Below are 18227 nucleotides of genomic sequence, written 5' to 3'. Positions count from 1 at the left end.
GAGTCTGCAAAAGACTTGAGACTGGGGCGGAGGTTCACCTTCCAGCAGGACAACGACCCTAAACATAAAGCCAGGGCTACAATGGAACGGTTTCAAACCAAACATATTCATGTGTTAGAACAGCCCAGTCAAAGTCCAGACCTGAACCCAATCCAGAATTTGTGGCAAGATCTGAAAACTGCTGTTCACAAACGCTCTCCATCTAATCTGACTGAGCTTGAGCTGTTCTGCAAAGAAGAATGGGCAAAAATTTCAGTCACTAGATGTGCAAAGCTGGTGGAGACATACCCTAAAAGACTTGCAGCTGTAACTGCAGCAAAAGGTGGTTCCACAAAGTACTGACTCAGGGGGGCTCAATACTTTTGCACACCACACTTTTCAGTTTTTTATTTGTAAAAATGTTTTGAATCATGTATAATTTTCTTTTCACTTCACAATTGTAACCACTTTGTGTTGGTCTTTCACATTAAATTCCAGTGAAATATATTTATGTTTGTGGTTGTAATGTGACAAAATATAGAAAAGTTCAAGGGGTATGAATACTTTCAAGCCACTGTAAATCGTCCCCATAAAACGCACTGTGAAAGAAATGAAGTTGACATCAAACGATGATGTAATGAGGCCCTGATGTTTCTAAACCAAAGAAGGAAGAAACACATTCTGGGTTCATCCAACATATAAGAAAGCAGCAGCAGGGAGAGTTTCATGGTTTCTTCCCGGAGTTAAAGCTGCATCACGGCCGCTTTTGCACATATTTCAGGACGTCAGTGGGCAGTTTGATTGTTGGCAGAGTTGGGATCACATGTGAGGAGGCAGAGAATCATTTCAGAGGGCCAACTAACCCGCAGCAGCAGCGTGTAGCTGTGAGTCTGAGGTAAAATAGTTTGATTCTATTGCTCCCACATCACTGCATATTCAGTACATCAGTGTGAGTTTTGAGCTATGACCTCACGTGTTGCTAAATGCAGCGCTCTGATTGGTCAGACCTGTTTGTTAACTTGCGAAAGTCAGAAAAATCGAACTTGATCTGAAAAAATAAATGCTGCAGATTCGTCCTGTGAAATCACGCGGTTGGTGTGAACAGCTGCATTAAGAACAGGAGAGTCCGAAAAATATTTTTAACGCACGAAACATTCACATGAATTTACTGTCCGGTGTGTAAAGGCCTTAATGGTGGTGACTTAAATTTAATATTATTTGTACTTCATTTTTTAAAATATGTTAGGTAGAATTTGGCTGTGTAATCGCCAGCTTTTATTTGACAAGGACTGCTATAAAGAAATGTTAAGGGCAGATGTCTGTTTCCCCATATTTAATAGTTTACGCCTTTGCTAAATATATGTCCGCCAGCTAATGAACTATCGGGTATTATCAAGATATTTGGCCCATAGCGGATTCCCGTTTCTGACGAATTCACAGAAGAGTCAGAAGGAACCTGTGACTTAAACTAAGTTTTCCTGTGTCTGCTAGTTATGTTCAACAGACTCTTTATTGCTAATCCCACTTTTACCCTCAGGCATACACGGTCGCTTGACAGAGCCCGGTAAAATCTTGCAATTCAAAGTGCTGCTTCCTATAGTCTGTGTTATGTAACATCTATATTTTGTGTTATATAACTGACTTTAGCTAATGTTGTGCAGAGCTGAGCACTGCATTGTTCAAGGGATTCCAAATGCTAACATTAGCTTTCTTGGCCAGCCATTCTGACTCAAATATAGAATCATTAGCAGGACTCTGGAGAACTTGACTGCATACTGAGGAGGTCATTCAGCCATTTGATTCAAGTGTGTTGGATCAGGGACACATCTAAAAGCTGCAGGACACCGGACCTCGAGGCCTGGATGTGAGGACCCCTACTCTAAATGCTATTTAACTGTGTGGCACCGCACGTGGTGTGAAAATGCCAAACAGAAACTATGACAGTGGTATTCCCAGTGTTTTACAGGCATTATACTCCACTCTGCATTTAATCATTAGTTATTATTAATCTCTGTCTCTCTCCCCCCTCAGCAGATGACTGCCCCTCCCTGAGCCTGCTTCTGCTGGAGGTTTCTCCTTCTTTGAGTCTGGTGGAACTTATCACTTCTCAAAATGATTGAATATTTGTGACAAACAGAAATAGTTTCACAAGAACCATTTTTTTCTTCTTTTTAAATGTTTTTTGTTCTCATTTCAAATTTGACTCATATCTTTAACAAATACATAATCAGTCATTTATAATCTTTCTGTCATGGTTTGGGGTTTGACCCAGTGTATCTGTCTCTGTATCCTATTATGTCTTCTCAAGGTCTTTGTGTGTTGGTATCTTTCTGGGTTCCTGCCTTCCTGCTTGTGTCAAATTCACCTGTCTTAATCTTGATCTCTGTGTTTGCCACTTCCTGTTTTATTTTGATAGTGTCTTTGGTTCTTGTGCTTTGGGTTTAGCTTTGCTTCGTGTGTCCTTCCTTGCTGTTCCCCATGATCTAATTCTTTGATGTATATATTGTCTGTGTTTTCCATTTGTCCCCTTTGCGTTGTCGTTTATGGCTCCTTGTTTGTGGTATGCTTTTCCATCTGTCTCTCTAGCTAAAGGGAGTTTTCTAGTTTTTGCTGCTGTCACTACCAGCAAATAAAGCTGAAGTTAAGTCAATCCTTTGTCCGTGTCCTGCATCTTGGCTCCATCCCCCGCCTACTACACAGCGGCCCATGATAGTTTCACTGTGTCACAGTATAAATACATTGGATGATGCAGTTTTAGACCAAAGATTCAGTGTGTGCAGTAATGTAATATGTTAAAAAGAAATCTAACATAAATTAGCAGCTGTAAGATTGTTTTTTCATTCATCAAGGACCAGGCGCACACAAAGAGCTCTGGTAGTCAGGAGTTTAATTTCTTGTGAGCACGGAGCGTAATACATACACAAAGAAGCTGTCTGCATGTGCTCACATGAGGAAGTTCAAAGGAGCGTTTTTATACACATGATTACATCCAACCACGTGACCTCATATGACAGCAGGAATGCAGTCTGTTCAAGGCAACTGTTCAAAGATCATACAAGGTTTCTTCCTCCTCACAGAGGCATTTTCCAGTATTCAAAAGCAATTCTGACAAACAACTAATACATAAGCATGTTATTATAACTAGGGGATTTCTCAGGAGCTTTAAAAAAAGGGTGACTGGACTTCTATTTGTTTCTTGAAGACATTTCATCTCTGATCTGAAAGGCTTCTACAGTGAACTGAAGAAGCCTTTTGGATGAGAGGTGAATAAAATAGAATAGAATAAAATAGAATAGAATAGAATAGAATTCCTTTATTGTCATTATACAGAATGAGAGAACAATGAGATTGGAGGGCCACTCCTGTTCAGTGCCATTCTGTAGAAAGTCACACTTTCTAAAATATAAAATTGAACTTCTAAAAATATACAGAAAATGAAACAGAATGTATAAAAATGTGTACATTTTAAAAATAGTAAGTAAGTCAATTAGAGAATTAGTGAAATGTCTTCAAGAAACAAAAAGAAGTCCAGTTGCTATTTTTTCAAGCTTCAGAGACAACTATGACCTGGATGACTAAGAACCTACATGGAGAATGAGATGATTTATTATACTAAACACAGAATTTATTTTCCTAACAGCAGCCCAATAATCACACACACAAAAAACTGGAAGTCATTCACTAAGAATTGGTGAAATGAAAAGTTTCCATGTGAGAAAACAGCAGAAACAGTGAGAATAGTCTATGTGCAAATTTGATCAGAAAGTATTGTGTTCATTTTTAGGATCCTTTATTAATGCTTTCAGAACAATAAAACTGCTGCAAAATTGTTTGTAGATACTGATACACATAGGTTCACACTGTAAGTTATCATGGCAATGTCCCCCAGGAAGAAGTGAACCGCCTTAGTACTGAAGACCCAGAGTTACCCCTGGAGTTACCTGGATGAGGTGACATCCTTCTTCGTGGCACAGGCCGCTGTTGCACTGACACTGATATCTGGAGTGGTAAGACCTTCACTTTATCCCATGTAAAAATGTATGGAAACATGTTGTCAGTGAAAGTGTGTGTGAAGGTGTGTATGTGTGAGTTATTATCAGGATCCGAGAACGACAGCTTTCCTCTGTTCCAGTCCAGATTCACTCGGATGGTCTGGAGCTTCTTCTGCACTGACAGAGCAGTGTTTGGAGCTGATGGAGAGTGTGCTGAGTATTTACCTTCATATAACCCTATATTCCACAATCCAGATCGTATGCGTCCCTTCCTCTGGACAGACTCTGCTAACACACCCAGTGCCCACCATGTACTGTCTCCAACCTCAACATCCCAGGTATGAGTCCCTGAGTTAAAGCCCTCAGAGCCCAGGACAGACCAGAACCTTTCGATCCTCTCTGGATTATCAGGAAGCTTCTTCCTCTCTCCTCCTGTCACGCTGGTCAGAGCTTCAGACAGGATGAGTCGTGGGTCAGCAGTGTTTGGGTCCAGGATCAGAGGAGTGTAGGAGACCATGTCCTTCATGGTGTTCCAGATGTTGAAGGTCAGGTTGCCCAGATGTTTGGCCTGGTCTATCAGAGCTCCTGAGGGCAGCTGTGGATCATCCAGCAGGGGGCAGCGCTGGACTCTTTCCACTGCAGCCTTGTAGCTGTGCAGGAATGAGACGTCTTCAGCTCTCAGCTCCTCCTCTGTGGCTCTGACTGTGTGTGAAAGAGCTGCTATCTGTCTGCTCAGAGCCTCCATCTTCTCCTTCATCATCCCACTCTTCTGCTCCTCTTCCTCCCTCAGTGCAGCCAGCCTGGCCTCCTCTTCCTCTGCTAGAAACTGGTGAAGCTTCTTAAACTGCTCCTTAATCTGCCTCTCTGTGTGTCGGGCCTGGACCTTCATGTGTTCTGCTGTTTGATCAAACTCCACTTGAACTTCTTCACAAACCTTTAACTTCTTCTTTAAGGGCTCCAGAGTTTCCTGAAGCTCCTTCTTGTGTTGTTGTGCAGCTTCATCGATGGGTCTGAATCTGTGCTCGCTGTGTTTTTGTGAGTCTCTGCAGACGACACACACTGGCTGCTGATGGTCCAGACAGAAGAGTTTGAGTTCCTCAGAGTGCAGACTGCAGAGATCCTCTGAAGCTCTCTGAGCTCTCTGCTGTAAGAAAGACTCACACAGGTTCTTCAAAGCCAGGTTAGGAGGTGGATCAGACACTGAAGATCTTCTCTTACAAACTGGACACTGGTGTGTCGTCCTCTCTCTCCACCATCTCCTCAGACAGTCTTTACAGAAGCTGTGGCTACATGACAGAAGAACAGGATCTCTGAAGACCTCCTGACAGACCGGACAGCAGAGATCCTCCTCTGATCTGGAAGCCATTGAATCTGTTAGTGAAGCTGCAAACAGGAAGTACAGTCAGTCCTGCTCCCTCCCTCCTCTGCTACCTTCACTGAAACTTCCTGTGAGTCGTGTTGTTGCTCAGACTCACCTTCAGTGTGTGGAGCGTCAGCAGCTTGAAGCAGCAGTGTTGGAGTTTTCTCTCCTGTAGCTGGACTCACTCAGTGAAGCTGCTATAAGAACAGTGTTGGTTTTTATAACTCAGGGTGTGTTTCATTCCAAAGTTTAGACATCAACTTGTCAGAAGCTGTAAAAGTTAGCGATAACAGATGATCTCATTTCGCTTGCACAGGTCAGTATATGAAAACAATGAAACAGCTGCTTGAGAACTTTTACCATCAAAGCGCTGCAGAAGATTCCCCTAGTTATAATAACATGCTTATGTATAAGTTGTTTGTCAGAATTGCTTTTGAATACTGGAAAATGCCTCTGTGAGGAGGAAGAAACCTTGTATGATCTTTGAACAGTTGCCTTGAACAGACTGCATTCCTGCTGTCATATGAGGTCACGTGGTTGGATGTAATCATGTGTATAAAAACGCTCCTTTGAACTTCCTCGTGTGAGCACATGCAGACAGCTTCTTTGTGTATGTATTACGCTCCGTGCTCACAAGAAATTAAACTCCTGACTACCAGAGCTCTTTGTGTGCGCCTGGTCCTTGATGAATGAAAAAACAATCTTACAGCTGCTAATTTATGTTAGATTTCTTTTTAACATATTACATTACTGCACACACTGAATCTTTGGTCTAAAACTGCATCATCCAATGTATTTATACTGTGACACAGTGAAACTATCATGGGCCGCTGTGTAGTAGGCGGGGGATGGAGCCAAGATGCAGGACACGGACAAAGGATTGACTTAACTTCAGCTTTATTTGCTGGTAGTGACAGCAGCAAAAACTAGAAAACTCCCTTTAGCTAGAGAGACAGATGGAAAAGCATACCACAAACAAGGAGCCAGAAACGACAACGCAAAGGGGACAAATGGAAAACACAGACAATATATACATCAAAGAATTAGATCATGGGGAACAGCAAGGAAGGACACACGAAGCAAAGCTAAACCCAAAGCACAAGAACCAAAGACACTATCAAAATAAAACAGGAAGTAGCAAACACAGAGATCAAGATTAAGACAGGTGAATTTGACACAAGCAGGAAGGCAGGAACCCAGAAAGATACCAACACACAAAGACCTTGATAAGACATAATAGGATACAGAGACAGATACACTGGGTCAAACCCCAAACCATGACAGAAAGATTATAAATGACTGATTATGCATTTGTTAAAGATATGAGTCAAATTTGAAATGAGAACAAATAACATTTAAAAAGAAGAAAAAAAATGGTTCTTGTGAAACTATTCCTGTTTGTCACAAATATTCAATCATTTTGAGAAGTGATAAGTTCCACCAGACTCAAAGAAGGAGAAACCTCCAGCAGAACCAGGCTCAGGGAGGGGGGGGTCATCTGCTGAGGGGGGAGAGAGACAGAGCTTAATAATAACTAATGATTAAATGCAGAGTGGTGTATAAACAATGTAAATAAGGTGAATGAAACGAAACAGTGCATTATGGGAACCCCCCAGCAGCCTAGGCCTATAGCAGCATAACTAAGGGAGGGTTCAGGGTCACCTGATCCAGCCCTAACTATAAGCTTAAGATAAGATAAGATAGTGTTTATTTGTCACATGCACAGTTATACACAGTACAATGCACAGTGAAATGTATTTGTACCTGCAACCTTATATACACACACATATAAATAAGAAGAATAAAAATAAAAAAAAAAGTAATTCACACTATACACTATACTCTATATACTATACACTATACACACTTTTTAAATTATAATATTTACACTGTGCAATAATGGTCCAGTTAGGGCTCAGAGTTGAGCAGATGGATGGCTTGTGGGTAAAAACTCTTCTTCAACCTTTCAGTCTTAGCCCTCAGGCAGCGGTAACGCCGGCCTGATGGGAGCAGGGAGAAGAGAGAGTGTCCGGGGTGGCTGGGCTGTTTTAGGATCTTCATGGCCCTCAGCCTGCACTGCTTGGTGTAAATGTCCTGCAGGTTGGGGAGGGTGGTTCTGATGGTCCGTTCAGCTGAACGAACCACCCTTTTTAGGGCCATGAAGTCCTGCTTGGTGCAGTTTCCCATCCAGGTGGTGATGCTCCCACGCATGATGCTCTCAATGGTGCAGGTGTAAAAGTTCCTGAGCACCTTGAGTGGGAGCTTGAAGTCTCTCAGCCGCCTGAGGAGGTAGAGACGCTGTCTGGCCTTCTTCACAGTGATGTTTATGTGATGAGTCCAGGACAGGTCCTGTGAGATGGTCACTCCCAGGTATTTGAAAGTGTCCACTCTTTCCACCTCAGCACCACTGATGACAAGTGGATGGTAGTCCCTCTGCTGCTTCCTGCTGAAGTCCACGATCAGTTCCTTCGTTTTGCTGACGTTGAGCAGGAGGTGGTTCTCCTGGCACCAGTTCTCCAGGCGGGAGACCTCTCTGCTGTAGGCTGTCTCCTCATTGTGAGAGATTAGTCCCACACCAGCAGTGTCGTCAGCAAACTTGATGATGACGTTGGACTCTGACGTGGCCTCGCAGTCATGGGTGTACAGTGTGTACAGCAGAGGGCTGAGCACACAGCCTTGGGGGGATCCAGTGTTGAGGGTGAGGGAGGATGAGGTGAGGTGACCCACTCGTACCACCTGTGGTCTGCTGGTCAGGAAGCTGTGAACCCACCTGCACAGGGATGGGCCCAGGCCCAGGTCCAGCAGCTTAGAGACCAGCCTGGAGGGAACTATGGTGTTGAATGCTGAGCTGTAATCTACAAACAGCACTCTCACATAGTTCCCCTTACCAGTGTCTATGTGTGAAAGGGTCTTGTGGAGGAGGAAGGATATGGCGTCATCTGTGGATCTGTCTGGCCGGTATGCAAACTGTAGTGGGTCGAGGGTGGTGGGCAGTGAGGAGGTGATGAATGTCTTGATGAGTCTCTCAAAACACTTCATCACCACAGAGGTGAGTGCTATGGGCCTGAAGTCATTGGGGCTGCTGGGGTGTGGTTTCTTTGGGACAGGGACTATGATGGACTTTTTAAAGCAGGTGGGAATCACACACAGTTTCAGTGAGAGGTTGAATATCAGTGTAAACACAGGTGCCAGCTGGTCAGTGCAGGTCTTAAGGATACGTCCACTAATACCGTCTGGTCCAGCCGCTTTCCTGGTGTTTACACGTCTAAACGCCCTCCTCACGTCGCGCTCCGTCACAGTGAGTGTCTCCGCCCCTCCGGCCGGGAGCGCAGCGGGCTGTCGGCTTCCCGACTCAAAGCGCGCAAAGAAGATGTTGAGTTCATCAGCCAGAGAAGCGTCGGCACTCACCGGGTGTGTGTGTGGTGCTTTGTAGTCCGTGATGGTGCGTAGTCCCTGCCACAGTCCCCTGGGGTCAGACTGTTGTAGTTGCTGTTCCAGTCTGCGGCCGTAGCGATGTTTAGCCTCTTTCACCGCTCTGCGGACGTTGTATGATGCAACCTTGTAGTCCTCCATGTTCCCAGAGGCGAGGCCGGAGTTGTAGGCAACGGTGCGGGACCTCAGGGCGTCGCGGACAGATTTATCCACCCACGGCTTCTGGTTGGGAAAAGTCCTGATGGTCCACCTAAGTGAAGTGTCTTCAACAACTTTCCCAATAAATCCCACAACAGTTTCCGTAAACTCCTCGATGTCTCCGCCCGCGCTGCGGCGAAACATGTCCCAGTCGGTTGAATCCAACGCACCCTGCAGAGCGGCCTCTGTTTGATCAGACCACCGTGTCACTTCTCTCACAGCAGGGGGTTCCTGCCTGAGCCGTTGTTTGTATTTCGTCATGAGAAGGACAGCGGTGTGGTCAGACTTCCCAAAAGGCGGAAGAGGCTTTGCTTTGTAGCCATCTTTGAATGGAGAGTAGCAGTGGTCTAGGGTCCTCTCTCCTCTGGTGGGGCAGTCGATGTGTTGAATCAACTCCGGTATCAGCTTTTTCAAGTTTGCACTGTTAAAGTCCCCGGCTACGATGAGAGCCGCATCACGCTGGTTAGCCTGATAGGTGGAAATAGCCTCATGTAGCTCGGATAGTGCAGTGTTTGTGTCCGCCTGAGGTGGAATATAGACGGCGCTGAAGATGACAGAAGTGAACTCGCGGGGCAGGTAGTGGGGACGGCATTTCAGGGTTAGGAGCTCCAGGTTAGGTGAACATGATTGTTTCAGAAGGACAACATTCCTACTGTCACACCAGTTGTTATTAATCATTAGGCACACACCTCCTCCTCTTGATTTTCCAGACTCACTCGTTCTGTCCGTGCGATGAACACTGAAGAACTCCGACGGCTGTACGGCGTGGTCCGGTATGAGGGGGGTCAGCCATGTCTCCGTGAGACAGATGATGTTGCAGTCCCTTATGTCCCTCTGAAACTGTATCCTGGCCCTGAGTTCGTCCAGCTTGTTATCCAGTGACTGGACATTAGCCAACAGGATGCTCGGCAGTGGCGTTTGGTGCGCTCTGCGCCTCAGCCTCTCTCTTACGCCGGCTCTTTTCCCTCGGGGCCTTGTCCGTGACCTGGGTCCTTTGTTTGAGCTGGCCCACTGGAAACGCAGTATCTCCTGAGGCCAAGTCGGGTCGGGAGAAAAAGGTGTCAGAATACAGCCAGAGTGCTGTATTCTGATATTAAAAAGAGTCTGTCTGTCATACGTGATATGACACAGAGCAGGCGGAATTATAAAGTCCAAAATTAGAGCTAAACCTAATATATACAAACAAAGCGTAGGAGCAGGTACGACGGCTGCTGACCTCACCGGCGCCATCTTGAATCTTCAATCTTCAAGATTGATCATAAAGGAAAGTTTTAAGCCTAATCTTAAAAATAGAGAGGGTGTCTGTCTCCTGAATCCAAGCTGGGAGCTGGTTCCACAGAAGAGGGGCCTGAAAGCTGAAGGCTCTGCCTCCCATTCTACTCTTAAGTATCCTAGGAACCACAAGTAAGCCAGCAGTCTGAGAGCGAAGTGCTCTATTGGGGTGATATGGGACTATGAGGTCTTTGAGATAAGATGGGGCCTGATTATTCAAGACCTTGTATGCAGTGATGTCAGTAACGTGTTACTTAGTAACACGTTACTTAGTAACATGTTACTCTAATCTGACTACTTTTTCTCAGTAACGAGTAATCTAATGTGTTACTATTTACAGTCCAGTAATCAGATTAAAGTTACTTATCCAAGTGACTGTGTGTTACTATTTTTGTCATTTTTCTCAGTACAAAGATATATTTTTGTTTTCTTCTTGCGTCTCGGGGAGTGACGTCTGACAGATGTTCAGTCCAGTTTTCATCATGAGGACAACAACAGCACAGGGACACAAAGGTAAACAGTGGAGGGAGGAGAGAGATGTGCGTTTTCTAGCTGAAAGACAGGCACTATTGTGAGTCTGTGTCAGCTAAAATGACAGCATCAAGGTTAGTTGTGCGCTCCGTGCTGGTGACAAAGTGCTATCTAGCTTCAAAAACACTACGTCAAATATGAGGAAACCTCTGGAGTCACGGCGCAGTCACACTTACAGAGTGAGCAGAGCTGCAGCTGATGCAGGAGCCCCCCAGCACCCAAACTACAAAAGCTGGACTTCAGTACAAACCAGTAAGTGGGGGGGGGGGGGGGGGGGGGGGGGGGGCTGAAGAAGCAGAAAAGGTATTGTGATAAAAAGTGATCGTCTGCCAAACAGCAATTTTTGGTATTTCCTAAAAAAAATCCTTCCCTGTATTTAAACGGCTGTAAATGACTTGTTGACCTATAATCAGTGAAGCATATCAAACATATCTCTCATGAATGATATCAGGTCATTGTGAGTCAGAAACAGCATTTCTATCACAAGGTAGAAGCTGCACTCAGTTTTTGGCAAAGTGACTTTTATACATTTGTTTTTTATGAAGGTAAAAACTGACATTAAAAATGTCTTTTTAAACATAAATCTGGCTCATAAAGCTGCAGAAATCACAACAAATATAACATCACAGATCTATAAAGATATTTGAAGTGGCCAAAAAGCTCTGGATTGATTATAATGTAGGTACAATAACACAGACTCCTAAAGATTGTTGAAAAATTTCTTCATTTTATATATAAGCCCTTCATAAATCATGCTGACTGCACTCTGTTTACCAATATAAGCAAAGACATTACACATAAAAACACAGAAACATCAGGATCACTTTATGACAGACGATCACTTTTTGGCACAACACAGCCGCTGCTGAAAGTAACTAATAAAGTAACTTGTAATCTAACTTAGTTACTTCTCAAATTAAGTAATCAGTAAAGTAACTAAGCTACTTTTTAAAGGAGTAATCAGTAGACGGACTACTTTTTCAAGGTAACTATACCACCTCTGCTTGTATGTGAGGAGAAGGATTTTAAATTCTATTCTAGATTTAATGGGAGCCAATGAAGAGAAGCCATGGATCATTTGGACAGTTTGATTTTATTTGGACTCATATTTAATCTCAGCTCTCCTCGGTGTGAGGGAGTGATGAGGAAGCTTCATCAACAGGTTCTTTCTTCTTTCCTGTTACTCTGTGTGTGTAACTCAGTCTTCACTATGTTACTGTCTGTGTCTGTTTAACTATTTGTGTGTAACTAAGATGTCTAATAAACAGCCTGCATCAGAACCTGCTCAACCCTGTGATTTGTTGGTAACTATGGTTTTAATTGGGTTTTAATTTGCAGTCAAAAAGGAACATGGAGACCCCTAAAATGTATCCTACAGATGTAAAACTATTGATGAGATAATCGACCTCACTGGGAGCAGAGTTTAGGTAGCTGCTCTGCACTGTGTTGGCACTGAAGAGCATAACAATGAAGGAATTAGATCCTTCATTATTATTAGCAGGATGCACTGCTGGAACAGGGAGACAACCACATGGATCTAATATGTACCTACAGACTCTGGGTAAAAGCTCTTGGCTACAAACTGTCAAATATTCAAAGTCAGTAGAACATGGATCAAACTAAAGTGCTGCTCATCAAAAATATGGAGGAACTGAAACACACAGCTGATCCACATGAAGCCGACTATAAACAAGGACACACACAAGTCTCTGGAGCTTGAAAAAGGCGACTGGACTTCTTTTTGTTTCTTGAAGACGTTTCACCTCTCATCCAAAAGGCTTCTTCAGTTCTCAACCAAATGGTGGAGAGACCCAGGTATTTAAACCCCTGTGGGCGTAGTCCCCTGGAGGTGGAAAGACAACTACGTAAATTTCAAACTCTGCAAACCAAGGCATACCATTCATCTGTTAACAAACAGGACGACACGATAAGCAATGGAAACCAAGGAAAGTGGGTGAAGAACCTATCAGACAGGGTCCTCACCAAACCAGAAGAAAATGTGCTAGCCAAAGGACTCAACTTTGCCATAGCCCCACAACAGCTTCCTATAGTAGACCTCATCACAGCAACAGAAACCGCTATAAGAAATAACAAACTTTCTCATCCTGTAGCAGAACAGATCAGGATGAAAGTTTCAGCCACTCTCTCCAGTGCAAGACTTCCTCCATCCAACCTCACCATTCAGGAGAAGAAGGCCATCACAGCCCTTAGCAAGGATCAAAACATCACCATACTGCCAGCCGACAAGGGGAGGTGCACGGTTGTGCTGAATTCATCGGATTACCACAACAAAATTACTACACTCCTCAGTGACAACAATACTTATGAGGTCTTGAGACGTGATCCCACAAGCAACTACAAGAAAAAGTTGTTTGCTGCCTGCAACAACTTGAAAAGGAAAAAGCCATTGACCGCCCCACTTACTACCGCCTGTACCCTGGAGAAGCCACTCCATGCATTTATGGACTCCCAAAGATCCACAAAGAAGGAGTCCCACTTCGACCCATTATCAGCAGTATAAACTCGGTCACCTACAACATTTCCAAACACCTCGCCACCATCTTATCACCGCTTGTTGGCATCACACCCCACCACATTGAAAACTCTACAGATTTTACTAACAAGGTCCAGAATCTTGTACTGGATCCAGATGAAACCATGGTGTCCTTTGATGTGGTTTCACTTTTCACTTGCATACCCACAACTGAGGCAGTGGAGACCGTCAGAAGACGACTACAGGAAGACGACTCCTTACTGAACAGAACCAGCTTCACCCCAGATCAGATTTGTGCACTTTTAGATCTCTGCCTTACCACAACATATTTTAAATACAATGATGGATTCTACAGACAGAAGCATGGATGTGCCATGGGCTCCCCAGTATCTCCCATTGTAGCCAACCTTTACATGGAGGAAGTGGAAAGTAAAGCTCTTGGTTCTTTCAAAGGGATGGCACCTAGCCACTGGTACAGATATGTAGATGACACCTGGGTCAAAATCAAAACCCAAGAAGTAGAAGCCTTCACTCGTCACATTAACTCAGTGGATAAATACATACGTTTTACCAGGGAGGACACCAGAGATAACAAGTTACCATTCCTGGACTGTGCGGTGCTTATCGAGGAAGATGGAAGCCTCAACATTGAAGTTTACCGGAAGCCCACACACACAGACCAGTATCTCCTCTTTGACTCCCACCACCCTCTGGAACACAAACTTGGGGTGATCAGGACCCTACAACACCGTGCGGAAAGTGTTCCCTCTAAGGCAGAAGGGAAGCATAAGGAACACACACATTAAGAAAGCCCTCAAAACATGCAGTTACCCCAACTGGGCCTTCATCAAATCAGCTAAGATGCACAGGAATGAAGGCCAAACACAAACTACAGAGAATGGGAAGGACAAGAGGAACAACATTGTCATCCCATATGTGTCAGGCTTGTCAGAGAAACTCAGAAGAATTTTCTCCAAGCATGACATCCCAGTATACTTCAAACCAAGTCACACCCTAAGACAAAAACTGGTTCATCCCAAGGACAAACCCGCCAAACACAAGATCAGCGATGTAGTGTATGCTGTTCAGTGCAGTGAAGAGTGCTCGGACCTCTACATTGGTGAAACCAAACAGCCTCTTCACAAACGAATGGCACAACATAGAAGAGCCACCTCGACAGGACAAGATTCAGCAGTACATCTGCATCTGAAGGAAAAAGGGCACTCTTTTGAGGATGCCAATGTTCACATTTTGGACAGGGAAAACAGATGGTTTGAAAGAGGAGTGAAAGAAGCCATCTATGTCCACTGTGAACAACCATCATTGAACAGAGGAGGTGGATTACGTCACCAACTTTCCCCCGCTTACAGTGCTGTCCTGAGCTCCCTTCCCAGACGTCTCAACCCCCATTCACACCTTTGTTCCAGTGACCTCAATAGGCCACAGGAAACAATGGAGCGGAGTCCTAAATTGGGTTCAACTGAAACCACTGATTAAATATGACCCACGCCCCCTTCACACCTGGGCACATGTGTTCACGCACATGATCAATAGAGGGTCATAACCACCTCCAGGGGACTACGCCCACAGGGGTTTAAATACCTGGGTCTCTCCACCATTTGGTTGAGAACTGAAGAAGCCTTTCGGATGAGAGGTGAAACGTCTTCAAGAAACAAAAGAAGTCCAGTCGCCTTTTTCAAGCTCCAGAGACTACTATGACCTGGATAACTGAGAATCTACACAGACACACACAAGCACACACTCACTGATGACACACACTGAAACACACAACTGATCCACATGTGGAGCAAACAAGCTGCTTCACTCAGAGCTGAAGATGATCAACTGTATTTATTTTGGTCATCACTGTTTACTAGTATTTATATTTGTACTGCAGTACTGAATGCCTGTACTTTTACCACCTCTGGCAACTGTAACTGATAACATTTGAATATATAGTAATTAGGTGAGGATGGGGGAGCGCAGAACCTTTGCTTTGTTGTTTTGCTTCAGCTCATGTCTGAAGAAAATGATGTGGTGTGCAAAAGTTTGGGCACTCCTGATAATTTCCATGATTTTCCTTTAAATCATTGGTTGTTTGGATCAGCAATTTCAGTTAAATCTATCATATAGCAGACAAACACAGTGATATTTAAGAAGTGAAATGAAGTTTATAGGACTTACAGAAAGTGTGCAATAATAATTTTGCCTTTCTGGTTGGCAGTTTTTTCTTGTGTGAGGGCATGGCAGTGTGGAGTTTAAGTTGGAGAAGTTTACTTCAAGTCCAACAAGATAGAAACTTAAAAGGTGTAAGAAAGGTGATCTTATACTTATTGCTAACTTCTTTGATGTGCCAGTGCCAATAAATGTGAAGAAAAAAAGAGCTGAAGGAGCTCCTGTGTGCAAAGCTGGGTGAAAGGGGCTTTTTTAGTGAGCCAACTCCTGCAGAGGGAGTTGAGTTGGGTGCTGTTGCTCCTACCTCACTGCAAAGTCTCCCTTTTCAAACTTCTACAGAGGAGCTGCAGCTAACACTGCGCATAAAGGAGGTGGAACTGCAAAAGCAGCAGTTGGAGGTGGAAGCTCTGCACTTAAGGCTGAGAGCTCCTGACTTGGAGTGTGCAGCAGCTGCCTCTGCCAGTCCTTCCACTCTTCGGCCAGCCCTTCAGTCACACTGGTTTCTCCTTTAAGAGAATCTGATACATCTGCTCAGACAGATGTTTGAGAGCTCATCGAAAATAACCCGATCCTCTTTGTTGATATTCCCACTCAAACTATGGGACTATGACATTGATGTGGGTGATCATAAGCTGATTAAGCAGCAGGGTGAACCCCACTAAGCGCACCTTAATGCAACAAGAGGTCAAGTATCTTCTAGATGATGGGTATTCAAATAATAATTAATAAAATAATAAAATAAAATAAAATAAAAAGTTTCTGTAGCCATTGTGAGCTTCTCAGGTGGATTTTGATGTTGGTGGTTTTACGCTCTGCACATGTTTTCATCATCCACAACAAGACACTCGCTTCTATCTGTCTCACCATCTGTCATGGTCCCACCCTCTCCGGGCCGGCATTATTCGGCAGTGTGTTGTTTGTGTGGGTGTGTTGTTTTTTTGGGCAGGCTTGGCGTTCACTCCACCCTCCCACCAGCCTCTTCTGGCAGTGAGCTGCACACCTGATTACAATCACTGATCACTCACCGGTTTTCCTGAATGCTCACATGATGGGTAGTTAAGCCGTAGGAAATCTTCAGTTCTTGCTGAATCGTTGCCCCTACCAGGTAGCCAAACTATGCGGCACATTCTCTTGTTGATTCACCTGCTTCTTGTCCTGTGGATTAATCGCTGTTTGTGTGCTGCGCCGAGCTGGATTCTGTTAACGTGTGAGGCTGACAGAGCGCTGGAGACGAGCCCCAGACACAAGCCCCCAAACTTTCTGTTGGATTTGTGGAAATAAACACTTTAGACTTTTAACGCTTGCTCCTGCATTTGGGTCCTTCCTTTCCCTGCAAGCCCTGACAGAATGATCAGGCCATGTGGACCCAGGGGAGGCAGTGTCACTGCAGGGAGTGCTCTCATCTCTCAGAGAGCAGCTGCAGAAACACGATCAAGCAGTGCAGGCTGAGGGCCATGAAGACCCTAAAACAGCCCCCCCGGACACTCTCTCTGCTCCCTGCTCCCACCAGGCCGGCGTTCCCGCTGCCTGAGGACTAAGACTGAAAGGCTGAAGAAGAGTTTTTACCCACAAGCCTCAACTCTGAGCCCTAAACTGGACTATTATTGCACAATGTAAATTATTATAATATTCTATAATTCCATTTAAAGTGTGTATAGTATATAGTGTGAATTACTCATTTTTATTCTTCTTATTTATATGTGTGTGTATATATGGTTGCAGGTGCAAAATCCATTTCACTGTGCACTGTACTGTGTATAACTGTGCATGTGACAAATAAACACCATCTTATCTAAGTATGGAGTAAGATAACTGTCAAAAAGATGTGTGCATAATTCTGACATTCATATTCGTATTTGTATGTCAATAAAATTCTTGTACCTAAACCTCTGCTGAAATATATGAGAGTGTGAGAAACTGTTTTTATGTGAGTATGAATCTAAAAGCTGTGAGTCCAAAGTCTTGTGAATACAATTTCTTCCACTATGAACTCTTCCCTTCTGTGTGGACATGAATTCAAGTTTGTGGGTACGAGCAGAAAAGGGCGGAGTATCGATCCGCCATTATACCAAATACAGCACGCTCCAATGAGCTACCAGCTCAGGTGATGCATCACAGGTAAGCTCAATAACGTGTGTATCCATATTTATATACATATATTAAGAAAAACTTTACTATTTAAAGTCATATACAGCAATCTTTGAATTTGGAGCCAAACTGCTTCCTGCTGCTGTAGTTTATGATGCTGATGTTGCAGCAACACCTGAACCTGCTACATCTTCAACAGCTGTTGCACCAACAGTTGCTGCAACATCAACATGCATCACACGCCTCAAACGCACAACAAGGGGGTGGTGGTGGTGGTATGCCCCCTGATGTAGTTTCCCGTAATAATTAGACAGATTTTAAACTTTCCAGTTCTTAAAATTGTCCCAGAGTGTGGTTTGTATTATCAGGGTGTGATGAAATCAGCCCAGGAGGCTGTGTGTAGGCTTCTAACACATGTGCAGCACGTGAACTAGAAGGTCAAATTGTCTCCTCAATTATCAGGGTCCAAGGCAATGATGATATAAACTTATCAGAATTTGAGCAGTTGTTACTCTGTGCTGTTCAGTCACAGATGTGCCGTTGATGCTGACAGCCCAAATTGTAAGACCACCTGGAGTCAGTGGTAAGAGAGCCTTGAAAAAAATGCTCAACAATGAAATCATACACAAAAAAAGGTGTTTTTTATATGTTGTCTGCAATAACATTCATCTGTGTTTTGCTATCAATACAGCACATTTGCTAAACC

The 18227-nt window shown here is 44.0% G+C and overlaps 1 protein-coding gene across 1 annotated transcript; it reads right to left on the bottom strand.

Moving 5' to 3' along the window:
* Positions 1-3554: 3554 nt before the first annotated feature.
* LOC115776940 (nuclear factor 7, ovary-like) lies at positions 3555-5337 on the bottom strand. The gene is made up of 3 exons (XM_030724739.1): positions 4205-5337; positions 3921-4159; positions 3555-3562 (listed from the first exon to the last, which is right to left on the bottom strand). Exons 1-3 carry the CDS (start codon positions 5335-5337, stop codon positions 3555-3557), a joined length of 1380 nt encoding a protein of 459 aa, XP_030580599.1.
* Positions 5338-18227: the final 12890 nt, after the last annotated feature.

The sequence above is a fragment of the Archocentrus centrarchus genome, unplaced genomic scaffold (assembly GCF_007364275.1).
Source record: "Archocentrus centrarchus isolate MPI-CPG fArcCen1 unplaced genomic scaffold, fArcCen1 scaffold_41_ctg1, whole genome shotgun sequence".
Lineage (NCBI taxonomy): Eukaryota > Metazoa > Chordata > Actinopteri > Cichliformes > Cichlidae > Archocentrus > Archocentrus centrarchus.
This window is presented reverse-complemented; position numbering and strand designations above follow the sequence as displayed.

Coding starts and splice junctions, on each gene's coding strand:
- LOC115776940 (XM_030724739.1), bottom strand. CDS start 5,337: ATGGCTTCCAGATCAGAGGAGGATCTCTGCTGTCCGGTCTGTCAGGAG. Junction 4,160..4,204: donor GGATTGTGGAATATAGGGTT/ATATGAAGGTAA, acceptor AGCTCCAAACAC/TGCTCTGTCAGTGCAGAAGA.